This window comes from Bacillus rossius, chromosome 5 (genome assembly GCF_032445375.1).
Source record: "Bacillus rossius redtenbacheri isolate Brsri chromosome 5, Brsri_v3, whole genome shotgun sequence".
NCBI lineage: Eukaryota > Metazoa > Arthropoda > Insecta > Phasmatodea > Bacillidae > Bacillus > Bacillus rossius.
In genome coordinates, this window is record NC_086333.1 from 38660123 (window position 1) to 38674580 (window position 14458).

The 14458-nt window shown below is 33.0% G+C and overlaps 1 protein-coding gene across 5 annotated transcripts in view; it reads left to right on the forward strand.

The window, feature by feature from the left end:
- The first annotated feature begins 1327 nt into the window (after positions 1-1327).
- Positions 1328-14458, forward strand: part of LOC134531725 (luc7-like protein 3) — a 97245-nt gene continuing 84114 nt past the window's right edge. For all 5 annotated transcript variants that reach the window (XR_010075075.1, XR_010075076.1, XR_010075073.1 and 2 more), the window contains exon 1: positions 1328-1655. Coding sequence is in view for 1 of the 5 variants with exons in the window: in XM_063367566.1 (XP_063223636.1) it covers positions 1551-1655 (105 nt within the window). In the remaining 4 variants the exon portion in view is untranslated. The remainder of the gene's footprint in view (positions 1656-14458) is intronic.

Genomic DNA, 14458 nt, shown 5'->3' on the forward strand with positions numbered 1-14458 from the left:
CACAAAGAAGAGAAAGTTTCTCTTCCTTGCGAGGCGGCCATGTTCGGCAGTCTCCAACCACTCCGCGCCGGGAACAGACGTGTGTCCGTGGGCAGCATCCAAGTTTTCTTTCTTTGATTATTTTATTCTATACTAAATCTTTAAATTTAAAACCTCTTATTAATTCATCGCTGCCCACGTCGACTCGGCGTGTATTTTATGGAACCGGGCCTATCCCGACCGTCTTCATCGTGATACCGCACTGCGGATCGTATCACTCACGTAAGTGTTTCGCCGAACTTAGGAGCCCGCTCATCGACCCCCCCTCTGCACCCGTTAACTTTCGGCGCTGGCCGTCTCCAGCGAGCATCGACCCACGTCCCGCGAGACTGCCGCGGTAACCATTGTCACGTAGTGTTGTGTTTAGTGTTGGTGAGAATTTTTGTAGCGGGACTGAACCGCGGAGCGGACTTGTAGAGTGTACCGTGTACCCACATGGACCCCCGGTGAAACTCCCAAATTAAATGTATTCTCGCTAACTCGTTTATCATTTTCCGTAATTCCCCGTCCAATACACGGCCGAGCGGCCTTCACAGTCAAGGTAGAACCATTCAGGTTACATTCAAGCCGTTTACCTGGCGGGGCACGCGGGGGCAGAGTACCCACGACCCAACATCAACGGCCTAGCAGCCCGCTAGCCTGACGCCCCTCCGGACAACAAGAGCATCGCGACGCCCGTTGCGCCCATCAGGTACCCCCCGGAGCTTTCACAGAGGTCGGGTGACGGCAGTTAATGCTGCCGCGCCAATGCCTGCCGGCCTCACCGAGTTTCCCCTGAACAATTTTAGTGCTTCGATTCGCTACGCGAATCATAATTGCCTACAGGTAACATTCACGTACGGGCTTGGCCGCCTCCAAGCACCATCACAAATTATTTCCCCACGGACTGCCGTAGGGAGAGTTAACCAATCTTTATCACGAGTGTAGTGTAATGTAATGTTTTTGCGTGTACAAATTTCTGCCCAATCGCCGGTCGGCCAGCGCGCATGTAGAATCGTGTAGCGTCTGTTCAGTAATATATGTCATACATAGCGAATTTGGCACCAATGCGCCTAAACTTTAAAAACGACTTCGAGCAGTTAGCAACATCCTAACTTGTACTTATTTTTTCCAACATAATATAGAACAACTTCAGAAAACTTGGAAAAATCGTTTTTTCTAGAGGCCAAAAAATCATAATCACTCCGTTGATTCAGGTGCTGCCGCTAGAATGTGCTTCATAACTATTCTTCCCTTTTTTTTTTGTTGACATTTTTCCTTTATTGTCCAACTACAATATTTGTTTGAAGTGTCTCATATCTTTGTCAAGTATTTATGATCAGTTTAGAAAATTGCTGTTTGGTAATTTGTTTTCATGTTTGTGGAGAAGATATCTTGGGAAACTTAAGCGTTAGATGTATTTTTAGATTGTAGAGACCTTTCTTTTTTTTAATTCTTTGTGTCTTAGGCTGGATTATTTATCAGTATCGGTTTAGACTTATAATTGCGTGGATTTATAGTTGAAAACGAAAATGGCCGTGCTAGCTGCGGCAGCCTTGTTGGATGAGTTGATGGGAAGGAACAGAAATGTTTCTCTCACTGATGGTCCCAGAGAACTTAATTGGGAAGATCCTGAGGTAATGTTTCTTTTTGTAATTTACGTACGATAATATGAGGCCTTGTTTTATTAGAATGTAAACTATAAAACCAACCTTTTCAATTTTATTTTAATTTACATAATTTTTATCGCTGTATATTAAAGAGGGGTGCATCTTAAAAAAATGTAAATAATAACGCGAAAACGCGTTTTTACTTCCTGACATTTAAAAAAATATTTCTGTTTTGTGACTGCATAAAAAAATGTTATACCTAACCTATCTTTATTTGTGTGTGATTTTTTATGTTTTACTTTGTAAAGTGTATTCCAGAAAAGTATAGGTGTTGACAGATGAATGTGATCATAGTGAAAGTGAAAGGTTGGTTAGGTCAACAACATGTAAAATAATGTAAAATCTTTTGGTAATTGTTCTGTATCACGTATCCAAGTTTATCCCTTGATCCTGATGGTATGATCCTGTATTTTTGATATGGTATATGATGCGTGCAGTTTTTTATTTAGTATGTCGAAAGTTCCAGGCCATATTGAAAATATTACAATACATCTAAGTTTCTAAGTTAGGAAGTAAAAAAAAATAATTTTAAGCATCATGTACCACAGGATCAATGTATTCGGAATCATGCCATTTGGATAAAGGAATAGACTTGGATACATGATACGAAACTATTTATAATGGGTCTATGGCCAGTTGCACCATTAGAGGTCAAGGATGATGTACCAACAATATTGGTTTTATTGTGGTTTAACCACATTTTCTGTTGCATAATTTTATTTTGAGCTCTGAACTAAGATCATTCGGTACAGACACAAGGAGCAGTTCATGCAAAATGATCTTGGATTAATACGAGTCGATCAGATGTTCCCATAATTTTTATGGACTTAATGCAGGTTAATTTAATCAGATGAAAACATCAGAGCATTATTTACAAAATTTCAGATCATTAGTACAGGTATCTAAACTCATACTTTTTCTAATATTACAACCTTTTCTCACATAAAATCATATTTTGAAGTGCTCAAATAGTTTATTTTGTATAATGCTTTAAGAAGGCTATTTATTTGATCATAAATATTTTCCATATTAAATAGAAGCTTTTTTTAGTCAAAACTTATTAATAATTCTGACTGCATTGATCTATAGTTACTTTAAAATAACAGTATACGTTTTCAGTTATTAAAATTTATTAGATGAGGTGGATGTTGCATGTGCTGCTATCTTGTGTGAACATCAATTATCATTGCTTGTTACGTTACAATAAATTATAGTGATTCATATAGTTCCAGCCCATCAATAGAAATGTAAGTTCACACGAGCAGCAATGTTGTAGTTCCAGTATGTTTTCACACAATGATCAGCAGAATGATTCTAAGGTCATTCTTGTGCTAAGATGATTGAATAGCTGATCGAAGAGCAAAGTGGTACAACTGGCTATTAGAATATAAAAAAAAAGTGAGGTTTCCTAATTAAAAAAATGTAACTAATAATTAGTTACACTCATTTTCATAATTATATTTTTATATTCTTGCTTTTAATAATTAAATTTCCTTGAACTTCACTGCTTCCCTATTACCTATATATTTTTTTCCATAATCCAGTTGGCATTCCAGAACAATTTTTTTTGGGTGTCATCAAAAATGCTATTTTCTGAATTTATTTTACATTAGCCACAATTTTTGACATTTATCTTATTGCAATACCCACAAAAAGAACAATTTTGAAGGAAAATGGGCTTAATATGTATGCAATGCACTTCTGTATCAGTATAGATGACCTCAACATGGTGGAACTTACATCATTACCAACAAATACAGTGTTATGGGACAAACGTGGGGTAAAGGAGATTTTGGGTGAGGGACATATAAAAGTTCAATTTTTTCACAAAATTAGTTCTTCAGACAAATTTTTAATAGTTGTATTTAGGGATGAGAAAAAATATTAGAAGAAAAAAAATATTGGAGTAAATATAATAAATTAAAAAATTCAACACTTGCAGCTCTTGACTAGTGTTATTAGGCTTATTTATGTTTATCTGTTTACTTATATTTATGACCTTTTATTAATAAATTGTAGGTACTTTAAATATGCTTGTATTAAGTATAATAAAATTATTTAGTACCGATGTGGATAACTTACTTCTTGAAATGAATAAAGACATATAATTGCTATATTGTCAGACCCCTAAAATATGGGGAAGTGTGAAATTTTCAGAAAACTATGAAATTCAGCATTTTTTTTAAAGGTTTTTACAAAATTTCTCAACATTTTTGTGGAAACACAAAGTTTGACGTGAAAGACAGCTGCTATTTCTATTAGTTGATTGACACCATTTCTGAAAACATCACGTGATAGGTAATAGATCTTTAACACAAGGCACAAAATTTCAATAAAAAAAAGTATTTTGATACATATTTTCTAGTGTGAATACGTTGCTCTTTGTGCTGTGTGTATGACACTAAGTTATGTATCTTGTATCTTAATATCTTTGGTTCTTTAGTGAAAAATTGGGATAGCTCATGGAGTTAAGAAGTTAGGGAGTAGGTGTGTGTAATCTCTGCTGTGTTAACAGTTGAAGTCAAAACAAAAAACGACCACGCCCCCTTGTGAGAGCAAAACATCACTGGTTGCAATGCATTTAAATGCAGAATACTGTATTTTGTTAATCCGATATTAGCTACCAACGGCGTATATTTGCAAGTTTATCTTGTTAAGATTATGAAATGAAATATAATGTTGTGTTGCAAGACTGTAACGTGTGATTTTTTAGTAGAAATAAGGCAATAAATCCCGATATATGTAATGACGAAATGGGTTATAAAATTAATTTATTGCTTACTTAACAGCATTCAGGTAGGGTGCATTGATGTTATTAAGGCAGTATGTTGTGTCAATAACATTATAGTACCCTTGTTTACATTATTTGTGCTTAAAGAAGGTTTTTTTTCGTCATTTCATTTATCGGACTATTACAATGTTAAAGATATTAGCTTATTACCTACATGTTACTGTAAACGAAATGAACAAATTAACTGATATTTAAATTCTCGTCATAATTATTAGGCCTATGTGTATGGATGGATTAGCTGTCACGAGCCCACTCGCCTATATTAACTTGTACATGCTACAACTTTTGCATTTTATTTATTTATTTATTTATTGCAGTGGCCACGCAATAGTAAACATACCAGTAGTTTCTTCAGAGCTAAATTAGTCCTTTGCACGAATATTTCACTTTAGGAGCCAGTATTGTAAAGTAACAGTAATAACAGAGGGCACACATGCCTACCTGCAGCAATGTTGCAGTGATTACATTTGCAACTTTTTTTATTTTACTATAGCGATTCCAAGTGTTATATATTTATACTGTCTACGTTTTAATTATTTTTCATCCCACAATTTTAGCCTTGAATGTGTGCCTTAAGCTTCTTTGAGATCAGTGAGGATTATAAAATGCTAGTGAAGATATATTTAAATTGAAAATTATATTTTTGTATTTTTTGTTCTCATAGGGGGCAATATTTACCCACAATTTCCCTAATATTCATATCCATTCAACTATAGATTTGCAAAAATTAGTTCATAGAAATTTTTTCTAGGAAACCTAATTATTTTTGTCAAGATTTTTTCTTGGTTTCCCTTACTTGATGACACACATAAATACTATGTAGCAATAACCAATCAATACTTACTAAGACTGCATATAAATACAAAAAATACTTATGTTTCTGATTTGTAATAGGTAAAACAGTTATTCTTGAATGGAATAACAAGATCACTTGAAGCTCAAAAGGAAGAAGGCATACATAGCTACTAGAAGTTTGACTGCAAAAATTCTCATTGACCCTTAAACAAAATTGTCTTCGTAAACATCTTTTGAACAGAATCACTAGTTTAAATTATATTCTTAGCAAAATAATTGAACCTTATACAAACATACTTATCAGAAACTGCTTTTGTCAAATAAACAATATGATTATTCAATGGGGACATGTCATGCATATGCTGATTCAAAGAGGAAAAAAATGTATTTTCGTCTTACAAATACTTTGCACGTCCTTAGACAGGTATGTTATTCCACCTCTATCTTTCTGTGCAATTAATGAATTTTCAGCATTTCCCTCTGGCAACTGGTACATCTTAAATTGGTAATTCCTGAAAAACACTAAAAATATTTTACAGCATTTTTAATGTAGCTATACTAACCTAACCTACAATCTAGTGTTGTTACTAACCTAGCCTAATCAAACACTATCCACATTTGACTACTTCGAAAGAAATATTTCCGAAATTGATTTTTATTACTTTAATTACGGAAACGTTACGCCGAGGGAATTTTAGAACAAAATGATACTAAACCACACTGCATAAAACTAAAAGTGAAATGTTTTACAGATTAAATCACTTCTCCTCATCCATTTCCTCACCATATTTTTTAAGTTAAGTCTTATAATCGTCGACGATAAAATTGGTACATTATTGGGCTTTGGTAAAAGCAAGCTGGTAGCACAGTGTTGCAAATTTAAAATAGGGTGAAATTATGCGAAATCAACTACAAAACAAGACGTACTGAAGTAAAAACTATAATTTATTAACAAATAACAAGACATTACATAAATGTATATAATTTGGACAACAAAAATCAATGGAAAATATATTATGGTTTCATGCAGATAACACAATCTATTTTATTTCATTTTTTTTATTTTTTTCAATCCACCTGCAGATCCCTACATGAGCCAACAGCTCAAGGGATATTGACCTTGTCACATTATAAACAAAAATTAAACATAGTTAAAATTGCAATAAAATAATCAAGTTTACAATTATAATGAATTTTGCTAATCTACACTTTCAACAAATAATCACAAATTTTATAATTTTCACAATTTACACAACACAACAAACAGTACATATTTTTCATTTAATATACTCTGAATCATTTGTAGGGTGTCCTATTAATTATACAGCAAATTACATATTATTTATATTGTCATTACAAGGTGTTATTTCACCAGCTAAATAAATATTTTTTCCCTTTGATGTATTCTCTAACAACTTTTTTGAATTCATTAAAATTTTGTAGTAATATAATTTCTTTAGGTAGTTTATTAAATAGTGTTATACCTCTTAAGTGTGGAATTTTGGTTTCAGTTTATAGTTAAGTATATCTTGTGATATATGGTCCAGTATGTTCAGATTCTACAAAATTATTTACAATTTTACAAATAAGAGCAACCTATAAATATATTACGAAAAAAAAAGGGAATATATTCAACTCAGTAAATAAAGGTTTACATGAGGCTCTTGTATCAGCTAAACATATAATACATATGGCTTTTTTTTGCTATCTAAAAATTTTAATACTATTACTACACTTACCCCATATTTCAATTACATATACCATGTGTGTGTGAAAAAGTGCAATGTATGCAGTTCGTAGAGAATTTCTGTCTATAATTTGGCTAAGAATTCTGAGGGCATAGCAAGCTTTACTTAATTTATGAATAGTTTGATTGATATGTTCATTCCATTTTAGTTTATCATCAATATGTAAGCCCAAGAATTTAGTTGATTCAGTTTGACTTATCGCTTGATTCTGAAATTCAGATAATACTTGATCGAGCAGTCTTTTATTACCAAATTTAATAAATTTTGTTTTATTTATATTAAGTTTTAAATTATTTGCATCAAACCACTTATTCAAGTTAATTATTTCAAATTCAGTTTTATTTTTTAATTCGAATATTTTTCTGGAGTTATAAGAAGATTTGTGTCATCAGCAAAAGATACCTTACTCGTACAAAATTGTACTTACTACAGAGTCAGAATTTTTTCATTAGTTTTCCTTATCCCTATATTTACACATGAGTTATCCATCAAGTCAAATCTGTGTGGGATTGTACATACCGCCACTTTTGTGTTACATAATGAAGGTAATACATATTTCAAACTGAGATACACAGTTTTTGATTGTTTCTTTAACACGTAATTTCCACCTGCTACTATAACTATCTCATCTTCTTTCTTGAGACATGTCTTGTCTTCTCTTATTCCTCTCACCATTTCAATTATAGAAGCTCCTGGTTTGATATAAACTTACTTGTGAAATGTAATTCCCGTCTGCTTTTTCGCTAGCCTATTTGCACAACCATAAGCACAACACAAATTTTTTTATTCTTTCTTGAACACGTAATTTCCACCTGCTACTATAACTATTTCATCTTTTTTGAGACATGTCTTGTCTTCTCTTATTCATCTCACCACTTCAATAATAGAAGCTCCTGGTTTGATATAAACTTACTTGTGAAATGTAATTACCGTCTGCTTTTTTGCTAGCCTATTCGTACAACCATAAGCACAACACGACATTGTTTTATTTCATTAAAAACACCATTTCAAACTTGTATTCGCCGTTTGTTTTGGTCGCATTAGTGGGCGTGTCCCAAAAAGCAAAATGACTTCAGCATCCACGCCAAACAACCACTCCCTAACTTCTTACCTCCATGGGATAGCTTTGTTTACAGGAAAGGCTGAAACATTTTTTTTTGAATTTATACCTGGTTTTACGTAATTTTTCTTGTAATTACATAACGTGACACAAAAAGTTTGCTTTTCAAGTGAAGAAAAACTGGTAAACATCCAACAAATATGGAATTAACATATCTTGTTGGTTTGTTTACACGTAACGTTTTAGAAATTTTTTTTATACTTCAGGCCAAGAAATAATTGTGAAGACATGGTTACAATGAGTTTAGCCCCATCCCTTTGTTTTCATTTACTTTGGTTATTAACATATCTAGAAATGTACACATTGTGTAGATTCTGTCCTGTTTATGACAAATGATCAAGTTTGCGTAAAGCTTAATTAAGTACCTACCATGTGTTTAAGGAGCCAGCCTAGTCTGGGATGTATCTATCTGTGTTGGTGAGGAGGGATGATAAGTGCAATGCTCGCTGGTGTTTTTAGCGAGGTATCTTATCTAAGCGCAATACTCTGTACTGTCGCACAGTCTTCTCGTCGAGCATAGGACAACTATGTAATTTAAGCAGTAACCAAAACATTATATGGCGAAGAAATGAAGATAAAGGTGTGATGCAAGGCCCTTGCATGCTTTCAAAAATCTTTACCGGGCGTTTGTCTAAAAATTATTCTGAAAACATAAGTTTTTGCCCTTTATATTATTTTAAAATGAAATACGGAAGCATTACTTATCTGCCCTCATTGTATTCTTAAACGCTTATCTTTTTATCAAATGGTTAAGTAATGTATACATTATACCCCTAATATTATGAAATGGGTCGGTTGGTTTAGGTTAGGCCTGTATTACACTATCATATTCATATGACATAGATCTATTATCATATATATGATGAGCACACATGATTGAAAGATATTATCAAATACTTTTTTGTGCTATTACACTAGGTAATATATTTGATCATATATGTACTGTAACAACTTGTTGCTGCTGGTGCTTGTGTCAGTGCTATAATTACAATTGCTTTATTGCTCAAACAACTGAAGAACAAAAAAAAGAAGCGAGTGTAGGTTAGGCCATGGATTGGAAGACGGAAGATGTTTGGCATTCATAATAATTTACTGAAAGAACTTCAATATGAAGATCCCAAGCACTATGAAAATTATTTAAGAATGGATGAAAATACTTTTAATTTTGTAGTATCCAAAGTGTCTAAGTTAATTTCGAAGGAAGATACCCACATGAGAAGTAGTATTAGTGTGCAAGACCGGCTTATGGTAACTCTTAGATTTTTAGCAACCGGTGAATCATATTCTAGCTTACAGTACAGTAGTCAAATACCTCAATGCACACTTTCCATTATTATTCCAGAAACATGTAAGGCTATTTATGAATCAATGAAGGACGAGTTTTTTAAGGTAAGAAAATATTTTATTACAACAATAGATTTATGTACAATGTTCAATAGAGGTAATAGCTTTTAATTGTTATCATCAGAATTTGTACTGAGAGCATTTGCTTGTTGGAATGCTGTATGAACATCTGCTGATGACATTCAGGAAGAGTTGTCAGCATTCTCCGGGGAACCAACCATTACTTCACTCTGGTCTGATACTACTGTCCACTGACTTGTGGAGGACGTTGAATCACTAGGAACCATTATGGTTGTTAGTGATTGATCATCGATTGCGTCCCATATTTCCATCACTGCATGTTGAATCTTTCGTTTTGCCATCCTGAATGTGTAATCATTACTAGCTTCTTTAATTGCCCGAAGTTCAGATATTACAAAATTGCCAAATGCCTCACATTCATCAACATTTATCGAGCCCTCCGGTTTTTGAACTGCAAGCTTTGCCATTTCTTTCATTGTATGAGATGCTTGGGATAAAAGTGAATCATAAGAATCAGAGTCTAATATTTTTTTTTTTTTTTTTTTTTTTTGGCGGCGTGTTTCATGTGTGATGTCGATGGTGTTCGCTGTGATTCTGTTATTTTGTAATGCATGTTTGTGTTGTTTTTCTCATTTTCTTGAGATGGCGATTGTTCTCGAGGTAATTGAAGTTCATCATGCAATGGGGTTTCTTGAAGATTCTGAAACAAATAACATTTGTTATATTATTTTTTCAGGTTCCAAGAACCTCTGAGGAATGGGAATTTGTAGTAAATGAGTTTGAGAAGAAATGGAATGTATACAATACAATAGGAGCAATGGATGGAAAACATATCCGTATAAAATGTCCCAAAAACAGTGGTTCACATTATTTTAATTACAAACATTTTAACAGCATCATACTGTTCGCTTTAGCTGATGCTAATTATAAATTCCTGTATGTTGATGTTGGGGCAAATGGCAGAGTTGGTGATGCTGGAGTGTTTGCCAACAGTACATTGAAACAATGTCTGAGTGACCGATCACATTTAAATATTCCAAAAGATAGGAGACTGCCCAATTCAAATTTGGTATTACCTTTTGTTGTGCTTGCTGATGATGCATTTCCTTTACGTCACAACATTATGAAGCCCTACCCATTGAAAAATATTACCAAGGAAGAAAGAATATTCAATTACAGATTGTCTCGTGGAAGTCGAATGATCGAAAGTAGTTTTGGAATCTTGGCAACTCGTTTCCGTGTGTTTTTAACTATTAATTTACCACCAGATAAAGTAAAGTTAATTGTGCATGCTGCTTACACATTACACAATATGCTGGTTGAAAAACGAAAGCACATATATACTCATACAGACTTTCAAACTGTTGAGGTAGGTGGTCATTGTTTTATCGAACCATTTACTGAAGAAGTGTGTCAACAAATGCAGCCTATACAACAACAAAGAAATTTTGGTCATATGCGACATGGTACTGAAATACGTAATGACTTCAAAACATTTTACAATGGGCCAGGAAAGGTTCCATGGCAAGAGAACTACATAGGAGGCAACTAACTAAGTACAGTACTTACATACATAACTTACATTTTGTTCTTCAATGGAAAGATTTTGTGAAATTTCCACAGTACATAGTGATTCATCTGGTGTTAGTGATGCATCCAGAAAATTTAACATTGGAAACCAATAAGCCATTGGTTTGTAAAAACTGTCTGCATCTGCTCCGCTTTTCATGCTTTTAAGTATCTGTAATAGAACAGAATATAAGTGTTAAAAAAACTGTTATTTGTTTAGCTCAATACTAGTCTCTTCGTCACTTGTTATTCAAGGATATGATATGTAGGTACTGCTTCATGTTTACGTTTACATAACATGCAAGGTTTTAATAAAGGAGTCAATATTTTTAACTCCATGAACATTTAAAAATGTAGGCCTACATCATAAAACAATTTTAAAAAAGGTAATGCTTATCTGTGCTATTAAATTATTTATTGGAAATGGGTGAGGGGAACAATTTCAAATAGTACTCTAATTATGTATGAAGTTATTGTCTACAATATATCAAAATGTGACTTATTTTAATAAATATTCAATGCGATTCTAGCCTAATTATATAAAAACCAATTTATTTATTTTAAAAATTAATGAACCAGGGAAATCGGGTAAAAGTTCCTTATCGTGTACCCAAATATATCCCTCGATCCTGATGGTATATTCCTGTACATTTTTATCCTGCGGTACATGATGCTTGCTGGTTTGATATAGCCCATAAATAGATCTTGTACATACCAAAAACGTGTTAAAAAACCATTAGGAACGGTTTGTTAGGTTAATATAGTTTAAGTAAAAATACTTAAAAATGATTTTGGATTGTTTATTATGTCAGTATATTGAAAATATGTAAACAATATCAAGAGATATGTCTACTTGGATACATGATACAGAAATTTTACCGGAAATTGTTTGAAACCAAAAATAACAAGCATTGTCATCGAGAATACAAATACATTTCAAATTTCAAGTTTTTGTCTCGAAAGAGGTTAGTTTATTTTGCGTTGCAAGGTTTTCCCCAATATTAGCACGTTAAAGAAAATCATTTACAAATGATAAAAACTATGATTCTTACCTTTGCCTTTTCAGCTGCATACTGACATCTCAATCCATTAATTTTTTTCCTCACGTCTTCCACTGTACAACCTTGATTTATGTCCTCAGCGATAGACTTACATATAGCTACACGCATGCTTCTATTTTTATAGTCGTTATGTTTTGCATTGTACAACATTTCGTGCGATTCGTATTGTGCAATTAGCATTTTGGTCGCCGCTATGGTCCAATGGAACTTTTCACCTGCCATGTTTACCTTAAAATATTATCAAAGGTTCTCGCTCCTAGAACATATTATCATAGACATATGATCATATTTCAACTATTATCAAAGATTGTACATTACACAGTCATATTTTTCATCAAATAAATTTGATAATATATCTATGTCATATGAATATGATAGTGTAATACAGGCCTTAGCTATATTTAAAATACTGTAAAATCATTAGGAATTGCCCATTTAAAATGCTGCTAACATAATAACCAATTAACAAGTGCTATAAAGAAAGTATTTGAGGTTAGTAAAGCATTTTTTATTTTTTGTACATTATTAATTTTTGAGCCTTCAGACCTATATTAAGTTTCGTGGGGTGGATTCGAGGTACTCCTTGAGATTTGGTTAAAAAAAAATAGGGATTTAACCTATCACTAGTATTTATAGTTTACTTTACTAGGGCAATTGCAAAAAAAATTAATCTGGATATCACAAGAAATACTTCGTGTATAGGTGTCGAAAGTCAAGAAACTGAAGGATTGGTCAAAAATGCCCTGGAAAAACATTTACCATAATGGAAGTCACAAAACTTTTAATTTTTTTTGCCACCTTTTTCTTTTTGATGCTTCATTTTACTTTATAGTTGCACATCATGCAGGTATGAATAAAGACAGTTCACTTAAATAATGTTAAAATTATTTTTGAAAAGGTTTTATCTTTTTGACAAAAAAATTGCTTGTTACTGTGAATACTAGATTTATTTCATGTTATGTTTATTTTGATTATTACATACTAATTTATGTCTCTTGTAATATAAAAATTCTGTAAATTTTTTTTATTAAAATGTGTTGAAAAATTCCTGGTATTCGGAGACACCCATATGTACTAGAAGGGATGAAATTTTAGTTAACTATACAAAATACCAAATTGATTTGATTTCATTATCCGTGCAGTCCTTTTGAATTTAGGCAGAGAGAGGAAAAATTTTACCTTAGTTACAGATATTTTTGAATTTAACAAAACGTTAAAAAACAAGTAAAACATCAGAAATCCATGGTTTTTTTTGGTTGTGTTCAAAATAATTCTGGCCCAAGATGATGCCATAAGTGCCATTTTTCACCTGGTTTTTTGACAAAATTTTAGAATGCAATAATTTAAGATATATTGTTGCATTTTATTTTCTTTGAATTATAACTTTTTTCTGAATACAGTAGAACATTGTTAACTCGGATAAACTGAGTTGATGAAAATCCCGGTTAACTAGAGAATGAGGGAAAAACGATAAATAATATGTGTGTACTTAGCAAAAAATATTTTCAATGCAGTTAAGAAATGATTATTAGTATACTTTTACCTAACAACACATAATATGTATTTACACTATATACAATATAGGTACAAATTAGTGTATATTAAAAAAAAGCATTGAGCTTTTGCTGCCTCAGTTTTGTGTATCACTTACTACGAACAGCATGATCTCACATCTGCTTTAGCATTAGAAGCTCATTTGGTAATGTTTTGGCTCGTTTCTCGGAATAAACCACCAATTGATCTATGTTGATCTATGTTTCTACTCCATATTCAGCAGCAATGTTATTTAATGGTTGTCCCTTATCAATTCTTGTCAGTACTTCCAACCTTTTTTTCCATAGTCACAACAATGTTTTTACTTTTCGTCGTCATCGTGAACAACGTGCTAACGAAACAGCACGACGAAACCAGGACAACGCGCAAACGCTATCGAGATTGCAAGCAAATGTCTCTAGGTCAATGTCATGTGCAAGGCATGGGGAGGGGAAGGAGAGGGTTGAGTCACCAGTTTGCTGGTAGCAACAGCAGGTGGGGTGAGTGCAATGAATGCACCCACTGATGAGTGAATTCAAGTAATGTACCTGCTGAGAATAGCGATTTATCGTCTGTAGAACAAGTCTTCATGTACAAACATTTTTTTCTTTCCAAAACTGGTCCGGGTTAAGAGGTCTCTTTGTTAACTATGTTCGACTGTAAAATGATTTCCCTCATTTGCAAAAATATGTCGCAAGTTCTTTCTAGCCTTTTGAATTAATTTTTTTTTTTTTTTTTAGATTTTACCCGTGAAAATTTGGATTTTTTTTTACTGTGTGTCAGTACCA